Source organism: Pezoporus wallicus, unplaced genomic scaffold (assembly GCF_028554395.1).
Source record: "Pezoporus wallicus isolate ANWC-B61680 ecotype Strahan unplaced genomic scaffold, APGP_CSIRO_Pwel_v1 scaffold_11491, whole genome shotgun sequence".
NCBI lineage: Eukaryota > Metazoa > Chordata > Aves > Psittaciformes > Psittacidae > Pezoporus > Pezoporus wallicus.
This window is the reverse complement of record NW_026642649.1, coordinates 11,723,160-11,740,938: the sequence shown is the minus strand read 5'-3', so window position 1 is coordinate 11,740,938 and position 17,779 is coordinate 11,723,160. Positions and strand designations below refer to the sequence as shown.

At 40.9% G+C, this 17,779-nt stretch overlaps 2 protein-coding genes across 4 annotated transcripts in view; both read right to left on the bottom strand.

Moving 5' to 3' along the window:
* VPS41 (VPS41 subunit of HOPS complex) overlaps positions 1-17,779 on the bottom strand; it is a 222,817-nt gene that overhangs the window by 23,714 nt on the left and 181,324 nt on the right. The gene's annotated exons all lie outside the window — the stretch shown is intronic.
* Positions 1-17,779, bottom strand: part of LOC130611113 (amphiphysin) — a 107,781-nt gene that overhangs the window by 24,978 nt on the left and 65,024 nt on the right. For all 3 annotated transcript variants that reach the window (XM_057431530.1, XM_057431531.1, XM_057431532.1), the window contains exons 6-12: positions 15,945-16,052; positions 15,463-15,548; positions 13,525-13,600; positions 12,524-12,606; positions 9,739-9,877; positions 8,082-8,210; positions 2,857-2,964 (exon numbers count right to left, since the gene is read on the bottom strand). In XM_057431530.1, the coding sequence (XP_057287513.1) occupies positions 2,857-2,964; positions 8,082-8,210; positions 9,739-9,877; positions 12,524-12,606; positions 13,525-13,600; positions 15,463-15,548; positions 15,945-16,052 (729 nt within the window). The remainder of the gene's footprint in view (positions 1-2,856; positions 2,965-8,081; positions 8,211-9,738; positions 9,878-12,523; positions 12,607-13,524; positions 13,601-15,462; positions 15,549-15,944; positions 16,053-17,779) is intronic.

The following is a 17,779-nucleotide window of genomic DNA, read 5'->3' as shown; positions in this document are numbered from 1 at the left end:
TGCTTAAGTAACAGCTGGATTCTGAGCCAGTGACTGCCTTTCAACAGGTACAGGAGTCTCTGCAATGAGCAAGCTTAAAAAGCTTGCATAGGACAGGTTTTTTAGCCAGTTAAAAAAATGATACAGCTACCCACTGAGAACAAGTGGATTTTCTCATAACTGACACCAGGAAGGGGAATAGCATGCTTTTTGGGAAACAAAACAAGAAAGATGACCATTGCTGTCATTTTCTTGTCCAGTCTGTTAAGTAATAAATGCTAGTGACCTCTTAGTCAAAGAGCTGAATGGACAGGTGAAAGGAATGCAGCAGACTTCATGCCAAATATTAATAGCCCACCACATGAGATGAAGCTCTGCTGATTGGTCCCAAAAGCTGTCTGAGATGCTTCAAAACGTATCTCCTATATTTGCACCTAGGTTAAAGCCCATGAAAAACAAAAACTAAAGATGTTCATAAATTCAGGAACAATGTAAAATTGTTCCTGAAATATTTGCACATGTTAAATGTGACATCTAACATCTGCCCGAGAGAAAGGATTCCTGCATCTAGCTTCTTTTCTTGCCTCCTTCTTATAATGGAAAAATGGCTCTAAGAACAACTTCTGCTTTTGCAAAAGACAAAGTAGTAACTCAATACTCAGATTCACAGCAAATTAAACCGATTGAGAAATGGCTGTTGATGTTAACTTGGTTTAAGTCCAGGTATGTGCTTCTTTTGTGTATGTAATTCACAAGTGTACCTGCTTACTCTGCTGTAACATTACTAGTTGAATATTCAAGCTTTAAGGAAAAGTGATAGGTCTGTTCTTATAGGGCTAGCTGGTACAAACCCTGGATATCCTATTGAATTCCATGGAAGTGGATAGATTGCTTTATTTTCATTTTTTCCTTTTCCTTTCATTGCTCGTGAGACTTTGAGTACAAGAGGGACAGAACAAACTAAGGGAAAGGTGAGACAGACTGCAGCTAGCAAACAGAGGTCAGAGGCAGGCACTTTTAGAAAGGACATTTCTGAAGCGGCCATAAAACCAGAAAAGTAAATGAGGAAGGGCAGACCAGGGCTCACTTACTGTGGTCTGATCACCCTGGCTGAGCAGTGGAGGAGGTGATTAATTAAATGATCGATAGGGAAGTCATGCCAGGCCTCCTGAAGCATCATGGCATGAACGACTACCGAAGTCTAGACATCACTACTTCAGCAGTAGCGACTGCGGCAAAAACTATACACACCTAGGAATATCTCTTAAGGCTCTCTTAAGCTCCCTGCAAGGTAGCACAGGGCTCTCCGAAGATTGCAACTGGGCTGCCATAGCAATGACGCTGTTACATCCAGTGAGTCCAAGACCCAGACTACAGGAGGAAAGATGAGAGGAGAGACTGAAGGTGCCCACTGAATGCTTCTTATGCACTTAGATGAAAAACAAAAATGTATTTTTTGACACAGAATTACATTCTGTATTTCATGGTACAGCTGAATCTAAACCAACTCTAGCTAAACTACCAAACTCTTTATTTGATATGAAGACAAACATGCTGGGTCACAAAAGTTAAATGTCTTTGGTTTCATGATCCCGTTGTTCTAATCAGCATCAATATGAGACAAGCTGAAAGGCCAGAGTTAGCAAAGTCAGAGCTAGAGTTTTCTTTCCTGTTCTCCTTCCCTTTTTAGAAGGAGCAAGAAACATAGCAAGTAAGGTGCAAAAAAGCCTCTGCTATAATCGAACAGCTCTCTTAGCAAACCACAATGAGAAATTTCAGCTAATGTTCAGAGTGCTGACAATACACTTTCTCTGACAGTGCATAACCCATCAGAGATCACTACAGATCTCACTGCATAACCAGGACTGCACACCAAGTAAGACACTAATTAACTGAGGAAGAGATCAGCAGAGAACCAGGACTATCTCAGCCTTAAGGCTTCTCATCTTCTCGCTCCTTTCCCACTGCTGCATTCCTGAACAGCTGATTAGTCCTCTCATGTCTCACAGGACAAGCCAGATTACTGATAGCCACAGGGATAAGAGGTTTTGCTAACAATGTGTTATATTGTTCCTTTCTTTGTGTACAACACAGGCTACAGCTCTGCTGGCCGGGAGAACTTCCTTACTGTACTATTAGCCCTGTGGGGAGTGAGGGTGAGTTCTGGGTCTTAAAATAGCAGTTCCCTGAGGATAAGTCAATGAAAATCAGCAACTTGACACATCAGCCTTTTTTTTTTCCCTTTTATACTACTTTTTTTTTTTTCATATTGATGCAAGAAACTACCCTGGCAAATATTATCATAGAATGCAGATTTTCTTTAACACAACATCCTACAAGGAAACACCCTATGCCATGATCTCATTTTCTTTGACGTTAGGTCTAAACCAGATTTATAAAAGCAAAACCACTCAGCTCATATCCGCTACTTGGTACAGAAACTCCATCACAGCAAAGCAATCACATGCTGAGTCCATGAGACCAAGGTCCCCTGAGGCATCTTTCCAAACATGAAGAGTCAAAGCCAGGTCAGAAAAATTGTCAGAAAAAAACAGGCACTGGAGAATTATAATGCTGGCACTGAGAGTTATTCTAAAGATGGAAAATAACAGTGTGCTCAAGTCAAGGCCAAGGTACCATCAAACCATACTCACTGGCAGACATCTTCATTCACCACCTGACAATTTCCTTACCTCCCAGTACATCATGTGCACGGTTACAGAAGGGGAAAGATAAATGGCTGACTAGAGCTGTTCAGAAAGATCGTTTTTCATTCACTACAGACAGGCCTGCTCCTTAGAACACAAGGCAGATCTTTGCTACCAAGCACAGCATGCTTCATCCATGTGCTTCACCTGCCTCAAGGCAAAGAGATACCTGAGACATGGGTGAATGAGTAACTCCTGTTGATACAACTTCTGGCTTGAAAGGGTCGAAGTCCAAATCTAGCAAAGATTCTTCTTTCTTAGCTTCCGGAACTTCATTCTGTTAGAAGAGAAACATAACTCTTGAAAAACTCCTCTTTCAAAATCAGAATACTAGGGTATCCCAATTAGATTTCAATTCTGAACATGAGTACCAATTCACATTCAACGCTGCCCTTAGCTCTAAACTTTAGGAAACATCTTACGTAACACTACCTAAATCTTGCTACATTGATCTGTTCTTACAAAACTGGATTACATGGTAGAGCCCGTTTCTTGTTTGCAATTAATGAATTAGCCAAGGCCTCTGAGGTCACTATAAATACATTTCTTGGTTCAATGGGTTACAGGTCTTTCCTGCTGCAAAGCAACAAGAAAAATAATTAGCTTGCTTCAACAGAAAATTTTAATTAGCATAAAACTGCAGCTGAGATTTAATTTGCACTAATGACAAATGTTGTAGGCAAGCATCTTGGGTTTGGTAACAAGGGTCGTACTGCCTACTGTTAGTTGTTCAGTGGTTATGAAGCAGTGGGCAAAGCTTGTTTTTCAGTGTACAAAATCTGCAGGTAGTATTCATTGGAATGCGGTTTTGAAAAGTGTTCAGATTGGAAACGGCACCATGGGAAATTATCTGCACACATACATTCACTTATAATCTTATGAAAGAATGGTAGCACAGGGGCAGACCACATAGCCCTATGTCCTGTTCCTGACTGTGACCCAAGTGTACATCAGGAAGTCTACAACAACAAGGCAGTCATAAGAACAGCAAAACTAGGAGACAATTATGATGATGGCAATGGTAAAATAAGCAAACATTTAAGAGTGTAAATTACTTGTAAAGAGATATTCAAATATAGGTAATTAATGGCTTCCAAATGCCACAGGACATCTGAGCAATTTGTGTCACCTGAAAACATGGTCAAATAGTGCCTCAGCTGCCATGCTAGGAGTGACAGAATGACCTGGAACTCCAGTCTGGAAGAGGAGTGCTAGGGGTGGGGTCTACACCAGTGCGAAAGACACAGGGGTTTGGCTGCTCCATGACTCCTTCAAGGCAGATAGCAGTGAAGTTGGTGGTGGCAGATGTGCAATAAAGAAGAGGTGGTGGTCCTTCATGTGGCACAGAGCTCAGCTGGGGACTTCCTCGCCATGGGTAGTGTTTCAGCACATGTAAATCTGGGGCAAACTAGTCTGTTACGGATTACTAAATAGAAATCATGTTGATCAAGCCCCTGAGCTGCAAATGGCTGAAGGCTAGGATACTGTAGGAGAAAGGGGTGCAAGGAGTATTAAATTTGCTTGCCTTGTTTTACATTCTTCCCTTGGCCTCTGCTTTTGGCCACTGGTGATGACAGATAACTGGTCTGACACATGGAAGCCAGTGTTACGGTCTCACAGTTTAAGAAGTTAAAACCAAACTAGCCCTTCCCACCAGTAACCAGCATGACATTCATTCTGTCATGATTTTCATCTGATATATTTAGATTTCATCACATATGCCCTTGAGGCACTAGTACCCATATGGTCATACAGCTTCAGGAAACAACACAGCATTAGCTAGCACATAATCAGAAATGAATAGAGGTGGAAAAGTTAATTGTCTTTCAGTGAAGTTCAAAAATGAAGGTACTTATGAGGACTGAAGCAGATGTTGTAAGCACCAAGAGGAGTTAAGTCCACATTTCCTGTGGATTTCATGCAATGTATTTTCGATAGCTGGTTCTCTCACAGAAGGATATAAAACCTATACAACACACTATCTGTGTATGCCTGTACACACTCAGAGATCTCAATATAGTAAGGTGCTTTAGTGAAGGGGGTGGGTTTTGTGGAGGAAAAAGTGCAGATGATTCATGAGAAGGTGTCCAGGGAACAGCTCAGGTCATTCCCAGGTCATTGACTACAGAGGAGAGAGGGATATAAATAACACACTGAAGGGAGATCAATTTTTCCTTGAGAGACAAGGGAAAGATTTCAGTTCCTAGGAGCATGTCCCACCTTTATTATGCCATTCCAATTTTATACCATTCTCTCATAGAAAGGTTGTAAAGATTCTGGAAATGTGACTTACACTCACTTAAAGCTCCGTTCTAGAGTCAGCTCTTAATAGAAAAGCAAACCAGATCCATTTCTGCTTCCCTGGCTGGCCTGACATGTGAAGGTTAGGTGGATACACCATTTAATGCAGCATGGGAACACCAACTCTTACCACCGATGCCAAGGCTAACACTGCCAGAATAATAACTCCCATGAAGTCAGACTACAGTGATGCAACAGACCTCCAATCTCCCTTCAGCAGGAGGGCCCAGCAGTGGCTGCATACTGGGAGCTGCCATTAATTCTTTAATTGCATGGGGACTTAACTATAAATAACTCTTCTCTCTTCCAAATAGATCCCTATGGATGGCAAAGCCTTTTTCTCCCCTCCGTAAGAAAACAAAACATCACATGTTCAAACTCTTTAGAATAATTGTTTTTCATTGCTGTGCCTACATTCCTCTGTGTTGTCAACTGAAGTAGTACGAAAACAACAATTCACATGAAAACAAAAATTCATAAACATTCTGCATGAGCTTCAGATCTGCATATTTCTCCCCAGTCTATTAGACACAGGCACACATCTCAGAGATGTAATTACCATAACAGAAAGGGTTCATTATTGAACAACCAGCAGTTACCACAACTGCATAAAAGCCGAACAACTGACTACAAATTATAGACTTATTTTACACAACTCTTGCTTTTCTGTTTCTTATATGCAATTAAAAAAAAAAAAATCATTTAATAATAGAATCATAGAATAGTTAGGGTTGGAAAGCACCTTAAGATCATCAAGTTCCAAACCCCCTGCCATGGGCAGGGACACCTCACACTAAACCACCTCACCCAAGGTCCTGTCCAACCTGGCCTTCAACACTGCCAGGGATGGAGCATTGACAACTTCCTTGGGCAACCCATTCCAGTGCCTCACCACCCTCACAGGGAAGAACTTCTCCCTTATATCCAAGCTAAACTTCCCCTGTTTTAACCCGTTACCCCTTGTCCTATCACTACAGTCCTTAATGAAGAGTCCCTCCCAAGCATCCTTGTAGGCCCCCTTCAGATACTGGAAGGCTGCTAAGAGGTCTCCACGCAGCCTTCTCTTCTCCAGGCTGAACAGCCCCAACTTCCTCAGCCTATCTTCATACGGGAGGTGCTCCAGTCCCCTGATCATCCTCGTGGCCCTTCTCTGGACTTGTTCCAACAGTTCCATGTCCTTTTTATGTTGAGGACACCAGAACTGCACACAATACTCCAGGTGAGGTCTCACAAGAGCAGAGTAGAGGGGCAGGATCACCTCCTTCAGCCTGCGGGTCATGCTCCTTTTGATGCAGCCCAGGATACGGTTGGCTTTCTGGGCTGCGAGCACACACTGAAGCCGGCTCATGTTCATTTTCTCATCGACCAACACCCCCAAGTCCTTCTCCATAGGGCTGCTCTGAATCTCTTCTCTGCCCAACCTGTAGCTGTGCCTGGGATTGCTCCGACCCAGGTGTAGGACCTTGCACTTGGCATGGTTAAACTTCATGAGGTTGGCATCAGCCCACCTCACAAGTGTGCCTAGGTTCACTCTGGATGGCATTCCTTCCCTCCAGGGTATCAACCGAACCACACACCTTGGTGTCATTGGCAAACTTGCTGAGGGTGCACTCAATCCCACTGTCCATGTCAGCGATGAAGATGTTAAACAAGACCGGTCCCAACACCGATCCCTGAGGGACACCACTCGTTACTGGTCTCCAGCTGGACATTGAGCCATTGACCACAGCTCTTTGTGTGCAGCCATCCAGCCAGTTCTTTATCCACCGAGTGGTCCATCCATCAAATTGATGGCGCTCCAATTTAGAGACAAGGATGTCGTGTGGGACAGTGTCGAACACTTTGCACAAGTCCTGATAGATGACATCAACTGCTCTACCCCTGTCCATCAGTTCTGTAGCCCCATCATAGAAGGCCACCAAGTTGGTCAGGCAGGATTTCCCCTTAGTGAAGCCCTGCTGGCTGTCACCAAGCACCTTGTTTATTTTCATGTGCCTTAGCATGCCTTCCAGGAGAATCTGCTCCAAGATTTTGCCAGGCACAGAGGTGAGACTGACTGGTCTGTAATTCCCCGGGTCATCCATTTTCCCCTTCTTGAAAATGGGGGTTACATTTCCCTTTTTCCAGTCATCGGGAGCTTCACCTGACTGCCATGATTTTTCAAATATGATGGACAGTGGTTTAGCAACTTCATTCCCCAGCTCCTTCAGGACCCACAGATGGATTTCATCAGGTCCCATGGACTTGTGCACATTCAGATTTTTAAGATGGTCTCGAACCAGACCCTCTCTTACAGGGGGCCCAAGGTCTCCATTCTCACAGTCCCTGCATCTGCCTTCCAAGACTTGGTGGTGTGGTCAGAGCATTTGCCAGTGAAGACTGAGGCAATGAAGTCATTTAGAACCTCAGCCTTCTCCAAATCCAGGGTAGCCAGTTCTCCCAATAGCTTCCAGAGAGGGCACACATTGTCCCTAGTCTTTTATTTGCAATGTAATTATAGAATCTAGAATCCCTTCCTGTTATTCTTAACATCCCTAGCCAAGTTTAGTTTTAACTGGGCCTTAGCTTTCCTAATCTGGGCCTTAGCTTCCCGGACAACATCCCTTTATACTTCCCAGGCTGCTTGTCCTTGCTTCCACCTTTTATAAGACTCTTTTTTCTCCTCACAGTTTCCTCAGCAACTCCTTATCCATCCAAGGAGGTCTCCTGGCCCTCCTGCCGCACTTCCTTCTAGTTGGGATGCAACACTCCTGAGCTTCTAATAATGAGCTAAAAGTAAACTTGATCACTTCTCTGCTGTGTAACTAATATTTCTGCGAGTCAAAACCAAGGGAATAAACTACCTAGCTGGTACAGCCTTTTATACCTGCAAAAAGTTGATTAAAACAGCCAAGTACCTTTCTTTTTTGTCAATCACCCAAAAGCAAAAAGGAATACTTTTAATGATTTTTATGGAAGGAAGGGAAATAATGAGGATAACTAAAATGCTGCTTGAGATGCTTAGGATTAGGAAAAAAAAACAATGCCAAGGCCATTATCTTGGAGAACTAAGGGTGATTGCAAGGTGGGACCCACACATTATCTGAAGCTTACCTGTGATGGGGTCGTCACATTGATTTCTGGGACAAAGTTGTCATCAAAGAAGTTAATGATGTTCTCCTGTTTCAGCTCCTTTGTGGGTGTGAGCTTAGGCAGCGGTGGGACTGGCGGACCTTTCCTCAGCTAAAAAGACAGCAAAAATATCACAGACTACTTCAGGGATAAAAGAAAGAGCTATAAACTTGGCCTAAACAATTTGGGCTAGGTTTTTATCTCTGCTGCTTCATAGGCTGAAAAGAACTGTTTGGCTCTTCACCACCAAGTACCTTGAAACAAACACTGTGGACAAAGCAAAACAACTGTATGTTTCAAACTTACTGCAACTCAAGGTTGAAGATATAAAAGCATTTCTTGGGTGATTTTTTTCTGCTGTGAAGGGCACACAGTACAAGACACTTCCTCTCCTATGCAGCTCATAGTTGGAAGGGCAATACTGCAAAGAACCAGGACTCTGCAGCTTTTTGGCATCTTATACTCATACTTGTTTAGCCTTGAGATGTTGTCCCTGCCCACCTGTTTCTACCTTTAAAGCCTACTTAACACTAAGGTCATACCATCTCTGAGAACCACAGCACCTCAAAGGTGCTTAGATTACTAATTGCTCCTGCTTTCCAGGGATTCACATAACTATGACAAACTATTTGCTTGGAATAATACCAAATACAGTTGGATAATTTTAAGATTTACCAAAATGCCAAGAAAAAAATTCTTGGGTGGTATCGTGACATAACGCCATTGGCACCAGTAAGACTAAACAAAGTCCTAGCAGATGAATATTCAGGCAGTGAGGTACCACATTTTGGGAGACCACAGAAAACAAGTGTGCTCACATGTAACTAGATGCAAAACTAAACTTCCTCACCATAAAAAGAGTAATCAGCACAGAAGCTATCCCAATTCTGAAAATACTAGTGACATCAACACAAGCGTTTGATATGTTCAGAAACTATCACATACAACTCCTATGCTACAGATGTACTGATTAACTGATGCATGAAATTGATTCTTACCTCACCAACTGTTGTGAGAACAGAAATGACTCCAGTGACTCCAGTGTAAAACTTCTCAATTCAGTGTTAATAACAATCAACAAGCCTGTCACTATCACAGCATTATCTAAGCTAGCTCTATTTTCTGCTGCAGAGCTTGACCAGACCTGTGATACTCACAGGCGAAATTTGAAGATGAATGAAGAGCAGAAATACATAATGTATATACAGAAATACATAATGTACATAAACATATGCATATAGAGAAATACATAAGGTATATATAATATAAATACATAATGTATAATTGAAATTCACAAGAAGTTTTAGAAATAGGTTTTTCAAACTCTCACTGCTGGGATATGGGTCCTTAGAGACTATGCAACTTCTTAAAGAGTGTTTTCCTTTGCCACCACAAGTCTCAACAGTTCACTGGGCACCTTAAATTTTCTTCTTTCCTCCTTATATGAAAAACACTTTCCACTTTTCCCTGCTTGTGCCACAAGGATGAACAACCAATTAGCGGAACAGAGTACAACAGAGCCAGTGGTCTCCTAATCATCTCTCAGTCATAGTCTAGATAGAAAAACCCATTGTATACATAATCTCAGCTATCTTTTACTGCATAATGGGTCAGTTTCTCCTGCTAGGTTTCTGCTTACCTGTGTGGGTGACTTTGGTCGGGCTGGTACCGGAGATGCTGGTGCCAGCATATGGTTGGGACTAGCAGTAGGGCTTGGCAGGGGAGAGACCTCCTCTGGTGGTGATGGTGTTTTTGCAATGCGGAGTGGACCCGAGTCACTAGACAGAAGCAAACATGTTGAATACATACACATCATGCTGACTTGTACCTTGACCATTTTGATGCAATAGTTGAACTGCATCCCTGATGTAATGCTGGTGACCTCAAAAGGCAGTATACACAGGAGATGAACTGAGGCATTATATAATGATTAAAACTAAAGCTGCAATTAAATTCAATTAAAATTCAGTGATCGACAATGTCAAAGGAAGTTTTACTTTTGAGCGATCTTGATTTCTGGATCTGTTTACCTGATCATTATAACTTCAGGGAAACAGAGTACCTGCACTTTTTCAGATTCTGTATTTGAAATAATGTTTTATCTAGAAGTTTGTAATTGTCATAAAATGAGAGATGGAATTATTGTCAAAATTTATTATTCATTCAAGAGTATTTCATACCCTTCTCAGAATAAAAGGCTTTAAAGATAAAATCGCCAGGGGAAAGCATACCAACGAGTAATGCAAATAATTTTAAAAGCCCAGCAACTTTGCAAAGGTTTCAATAAAACAAAACACAACCAAGATTATTATAAGGATATCACTATTTAGAGGGGCAAATCACCACAACTATAAACAAGCACTAGTCAAGTGATTTCAACAGAGCTCTGGTGGTAGTAAGAAAAGATCTGATGAAGTCCCGAGAAAGGATCTGCCCTTCACATGAAAGGACCTGGTGCAAACACTGACACATACTGAGCTACCTAGAGCTGCTGAAAGCTTACAACTCAGGGAGGCTATAAACTACAGCACTCAACAACCACAGTACTCAGTAAGAGAAGAGCAACTCCTATGCATCTTCACAGAGAACAGAAGCACTACCTGATTGAAGAGACCACAACATAAACATATTCCTAATGCTAACACAAGAAAAAAATAATTCTTTGGAAAGGACAGATTTAGCTCACACTCACCACCTCTTTCTGTGGAAATAGTGAAAAAAGAAAAAATAAGCAGTTATTAAGAAATTTCTTTTCCAGGTACAGTATTTGCTTTCAGCGCTCAGTAGCATACAAGTTTTTGAGCTGTTTCTTTTTATACAGTTCTTTAAAGATTAGATGTTGCACTTGTCTAGAATCTACTTCTCATGCATCTAAAAGGGAGAGCTGTTTTATCTTACAAAGTCCCACTCCTAAGCAGTCTTTTAGAGCATCACAACTAATAAGGGAAGTCAAAATCTAGCCAGATTTTCTCACAAGGCTCTGTGAACAGTACAGCAAAAGGGTGTAACATGGCAAGTAAAAAACCAGTGTATTTTTAAAAAGAATTTTTAAAGTTCAGAAGATCGCACCACATTAACCTACGTTTACTCATTTGCAGCAATAATTATGTTTTCCCTCATTGATGGAGCAAGTAATTCAGTGGGAACAAGCATATGCATGCTGGACATAGCCTATGAGACAGAGGTGGAAAAAATACCTGTTTATTACAAAATGTGCTTGAAACTTTCCAGCACTACATTATTTTTCATCCCATAAAAGTATTTTAGAAATCCTTTATGGAAACATAGTCCAGCTTGTAAGTCCATCCTGGGCTGGAAGTGATGATCCATAAACTAGCAACTCCGGAGGCAGTGTGTATGTATATATCTTAAGAAGCATGGATTTACACTGAGCTAATCCAAACAAAAAGTCTGGACACATACTTAACAAAGTAGTTCTGAATTTTGCATTAGATCAGAAGGTTCAACATGTCATTCTTTGCTCTTCCCAAGTGAGATCAAAACAAACGCAGACTATCAGCCATATGTTTGAGGCAGATGCTATGTTGTTTGGTCAGTCTTAATTGCTGCTACTCTGAGTCCATCTTGAGGGCAAATTAGCGTTGTTGTCATTGCTCCTGAAGAGCTGGGATTGGCTGGAAATTCAGGATTTATGTATTCACTCTATTCACTATGTGTTATAATTTATCATTTCAACACCTGCCTATCACTATTACAGTACTGAGAGATCAAATTATGGCAGAAAGGCTATATTTGTGGCAAGCAAAAATATCAGAAGTACTGGACTGATGTTCTCTGACCTTAAGAAAGCACAAGTTGATATTTTTTTCTTTTATTTTTATTTTAAGACAAAATTTCTCTTGAAAGTCATTTAAAATATGACATTTTGTGACATTCTTCGTACTTCAGCTTTTCAGGTGCACTCTCAGATCACATTTCTTGACTTTTCCCCATGAGCAAGAGGGATAAAAGATGACTTACAAAGGTTGGGTTTCTCACCTAATCCTATGCCTTTAGGAGCTAAAAACAGATCTAACCACTTGAAGGCATTAAAAAAACACAAGCTATGAGAGTTAGCAATGTGGCTGTAAGCTAAGCACCTAAGAATAAATGAGCTATAGAGTTAGCTGGTGCAAACTGGTGTAATAGTCTACAGTGAGCTAGGCTAACTTGCAACAGCAGAGATCTGGCCTTTATTATTTTTTCTGAAAGGAAAAATAAACGGGTGATGAAGGGAGTTTTGCACCTTTACTCATGTTGAGAAGAACTTCATTCAAGGTACCTTCATCTGCCATCCTGAAGGGACAGACCCACTGACCGTATTGTACTGCAATCGCTACACGTGGTGTAGGTGATTACTACATATGCTGAAACCCACAAAGCCTACTGCAATGGAATTAATTTGAAAAAAGCAGTAAATTCACCTTGGTGCCCCTTGAATGGTGAAGGCCTTGTCTGCGTGCTGATCTCCCAGCTTCGTCATCACTTCATAGAGTTTGTGACACAGCTGAGAAAACAAAACACTTCCTTGAGTTTGTCTGAAGCACTACAGTCATGATTAAAAACACAGGTGATAGATCTGGTCAGATAACTGATAACCTGATAATAAACAATCTGATTACTTTAAAATGGTAAATAGGTACTTCCAAAAATACTCTATGCCACGTATATCAAAAGCCCAAGTGGAAACCTACCAAAATTCATAGAATCAAAGATAACAGCAGTTCTTCAAACACGTAAGTTGGTTTTCAGAGAACAAGTTTATAAGTGACTGTCTGTTGCCTGATCTCTGGTGAAGGAGGTCCCCTGAAGTTTAACGCAACATGCATAGCCAAGAAGATTCATGTGTTCCCCTCAAAAACTTAATCCCAATTTACATGGGACTTCAGCCAAGCAACTTTTCCAAACAATTCTGGTTCCTATTAACAGGTTACTATAGATAATACACTACAACTTAGCAAAGCACACTCAAAAGATTCTCTCTGAAAGTGCTCAATTTGCCCAGGAGTCACATATAATGTGGCATTGCTGACAATGTATGTAGGGGTTTTAAAGGGAATGCTTGACATGGGAGCTTCTTTGTGCTGATTAAAGCAATGAAATGCTTAGCAATTGGACATAGAAAAAATACTGAAGGCAACAGCATGATAAAAGGAATGGAGAAATTATCAGAATATAAACTTAATTTAGTGCTACAACTCATAGTGCATTATAACCCAAAATTGTACAGGCTTCCCTTTCCTTAAGGACAGTACAAAAATGGAAAGTTGAAGCAAATACCAAGGTTATAGTACAAATCTGGATCTAGGGCAAATTGTCATGTGTGCCCCCTGCTAGATTTTTACTGCTTCATTACTCGCAGCATTTGCTTGCTGTCATGCATACCACATAATCCATTATACATGAGATACTCATTTTTACTCACTACAGCTATTTCCTTGTGAAACTTGGCTTCGAGGCTGGATACATTTTTGAAGGTGTTCACATAGAAGCCAACTCGTCTATGGAGGATGGCACAAAGAAAGGAAAAAAGAGAATAAAAGATAGGGGTGGGAGAGCCACAAATAGAAATTATTCTTTCCCCAGACTACAAGCAGCATTCTTGACTATTACTCTCAACAAAGCAAATCGTATCAAATGTTAAAATTTCAGGCTAGCTCATTCACAATTATTTCTGTTTCTGTTAAGAATCACCATATTTCACACCGCAGAGAGTGAGGAGGTTGAGACGATTCCATAGTGGGGAGCTTCAGCTCATTTCAGGCAAGGGGAAGGCTGGATTGGAGTAAGTGTGGCTCAAGCACATGGAAAGCAAGGTGCTCTGAATAGTCTATCTCCCACTAGACAGCAGGCAAGCACTGACTAACAGGAGAGAGGTACCAGCCCAGTACTGCAAGAGCCTGCACCCTAAAATCCTATTGCAGCATCTAGGTGATTCGGGTGATTCTAGAGGCAGCTTTAAGGTACACAGCTCAGTACAGCCTGGGGGTGGGTGTCCCATGCTCAGCCTTCCTTAAAGAAATCAGCCCTAAAATACACGAATATGTATGCAAGAGAAAAAAAAAATCCCAACATAGACATTTTTGCACATGCAATCAAAAAACTGCTTGCTTGGGGTGAGCGATCACATACCGCTTGTACACTTCAACAGTAGAAAGTGCTTTTTTAGGTTTTAAATTATTCTTTTGCCTATTTAAAACTTTCATGTGTAATTTCTCAACGATTTTTCAACAAAAATCATCTTTGCCATAAGAATAAGCCTGCAAAGTGTCAACTCAATGGATTATTTTCTCTCTGAAGAACTGTAATAACTAAAAAATAAAGGACTCTGAAAGCAACTGCTTTCTAAATTATGCCTATTGCTCAAATTAAATTCTACCTCTCTCTGAGACTAGTTAATGGGTAATACACATACTGAAATAAAAGGGCCCTTACTCTAAATCATTCATACACAGTTTTACTTTTAGTAAGCCCACAAAATATACTGAAGTTATAAGAATCTTTTCAACTGAAATAGGAGGAAGTGCAGCAGGAAACCCCTCTATTGATCTGAAACTTAACACGAATTAATTTAGAAGGCAGAGAAGACAAAGGATACTTCAGTGACTCACAACACATTTTCACTCCAGCATTTGTTAAAGACCATAGAACACCAATGAGCTCCTTGGTTTTCTACTGCTTTTGTTCTCCCATTCATTTTGTCTGCACTGTCTGTATGAACACAATTCATGCTTCAACACCTGGAATGAATTACCTATGCCATTAAATGCTTTCACATCATAGACACAGCGCAAAGCTATGAAATGTGTATTCTGATGTAGTTATAACATTGTTTTCCCCTTCTTCTACTGCCTCAGTAGTACCTTACAGGAACTTGGAAACAATTGCCATAAAATCTTTATACATTTGTAAGGTTCTTTGTTTCAAGATCTTTTATAGAAAAATTAATTTAAGTAGACACATCGCAAATCTAGAAAAGCACATGGCTGCTCTGTGAAGTTACTTTTGACAGCAGAAGCATTTGATCCTTTTTATTAATAACTGACCACCACCAAGGTGTCTGAGAAAGGTTATGGAAGCAGTGGGCCATAGTCACAACCTGTCATTCTGTGCTCTGACACAGTTCTTTAACCATAAAATGGAAACCTTTTCTTATCTCAGAATGAAGATATATATGATAAGGAATCTTAAGTGCCAAGATACACTGAAAGAAATAAGCATACACATAATAAGTTTAATTTTGGATCATTTGCAGGCATTTCCCATTTATTAGTTCAAAAAAGACAACACTCATTAAAATCCCCTGGTTTCTTTTTCTTACTCCCCCCTTTAGGCCTTTCAGACACTATTTGCCTAGGCTTACCGTGACCACAGAGATGGCAGCTCTTCTTGTAAATCAGTGTTAAACTCTTCAAACACTTTCTGTGCTTTCTGAAATTCTTCTTCTGCCTAAACCAAAATGAAACAGGGTGACTTCTGCAATCACTATGACACAGCACAACCTGCCAAAATTGGATTTGTGCATTTATTTTGTGGGTTTTTTACAATGTTAATAATAAAGAATGTAACTGAGTCCCACATATGAAGGCCGACACAGGACTTGCTGTCCCTTCAGTCTCATCAAGAGAGAAAGTTAGGGCTCAGATAGGATTCATTCCTTAAAGAGGTTGAGTGTGCCCTCCAAGTGCACCAAAATACCTAATACACATTCATGATTAAGGATATCATTATTTCCCTTTCTGAGAAGGGAAAAAGAAGAGAAACTTTGTGCTCTGGCTCTGCACAGATACAAATGCCTCTCCAAGCTCCCCAGTTCTTCTGCCAGCATCTATCCAATTGGGGTACCTTGGTAATTCTGCCTTCATCTTTTCTTTTTGAGCTCTGCAGGGCTTCCAGATGATGCCTTGCACTGTCATAGTCCACTAGCTTTCTGCTTCGTTTTGCAATGCGAGTCTGTACAGGGGCAGAAATGAAAGTCAACATAAACAGCACTGCTTTAAAAGCTATTTTACTCATGTTGTCATGTAAGTTTTTTACATATTTTTAGTCTCCCTTACCTGCTGTTAGTATCTGAGCTACAATATCATTCAGGGACATGGGAATGGTAAAAGAGACAAACTAATCACTTTATTTTAAATACGTAATCCGTTTACAGATGGTTTGGAAGGGGTTTTTGTGGGTGTAGGGCTTCCAGGCCTTAGAAGTGAAATATCAATGTTATGCAAGACTTGTATCATTCTTTAGAATAAGTGAACCTGTTAAACTCATGGTAACAGTATCTTCTTCCCTTATACAGTGTGCAAACTTAATAAAGAATGTATTTTCTAGAGTTGGAAAAATGCTTAAAATATACTTCTCAGTATATTCTCTGACACACAACTAAGACAACTGGAGTTCAACATATAATAGGAATTCTAATTTCATAGAATTATGGAATAGTTAGGGCTGGAAAGCACCTTAAGATCATCTAGTTCCAAACCCCCTGCCATGGGCAGGGACACCTCACTCTAAACCATGTCACCCAAGGCTCTCACCAACCTGCCCTTGAACACTGCCAGGGATGGAGCATTGACAACTTCCTTGGGCAACCCATTCCAGTACCTCACAAGCCTTACAGTAAAGAACTACTTCCTTATATCCAATCTAAACTTCCCCCGTTTAAGTTTTAACCCGTTACCCCTTGTCCTATCACTACAGCCCCAAATGAAGAGTCCTTCCCCACCATCCTTACAGGCCCCCTTCAGATACTGGAAGGCTGCTATGAGGTCTCTATGCAGCCTTCTCTTCTCCAGGCTGAACAGCCCCAACTTCCTCAGCCTGTCTTCATATGGGAGGTGCTCCAGTCCCCTGATCATCCTCGTGGCCCTTCTCTGGACTTGTTCCAACAGTTCCATGTCCTTTTTTATGTTGAGGACACCAGAACTGCACACAATACTCCAGGTGAGGTCTCACAAGAGCAGAGTAGAGGGGCAGGATCACCTCCTTTGACCTGCTGGTCACGCTCCTTTTGAAACGGTTGGCTTTCTGGGCTGCGAGCGCACACTGCAGCTGGCTCATGTTCATTTTCTCATCAACCAACACCCTCAAGTCCTTCTCCGCAGGGCTGCTCTGAATATTTACCTGCTATGATTCTTTAAAACTAAAGAAAAGCCTTTTGATAAATACCAACTTTACAAAGCTATGTATTATATGCAAATTCCACACGCTGACAGGGCATAGGGCCAGTTTGGTTTACAAGCAAGTTTGAGACTGAAGTAACAATAGGATTTTTGCATTACTTTTTAGTTTGGTCCCTGCTGTAAGTGACAAAGGGGATGACTGTGTGATATCTACTCAATTATAAATAACCCCAAAGAATTTCCAGCTATATCCATACTGTCACATTCAAATATAAAGGTATCTACCTCTCAATCTGTAATGATATCCACGCATTTTATTTAGCAACCATCTCCCTGGACTGTATGTACAGCAGACAGACATATGGGAGAGGTCAGAATCTGCATAACAGCCTCTCCTGATGTGTATTACAAAATATTTTCATAAATAATTAAAAGATAGGAATCATGGCTTACTTAAGAGAAAGATATTTAGATACCCAGAGGTGCATCTAGGCAATACAAAAGTCCTGCTTTTCATGCAGTTTGTCTGGCATTTTAACAGCTGAAGAGCTTAACGTGTCC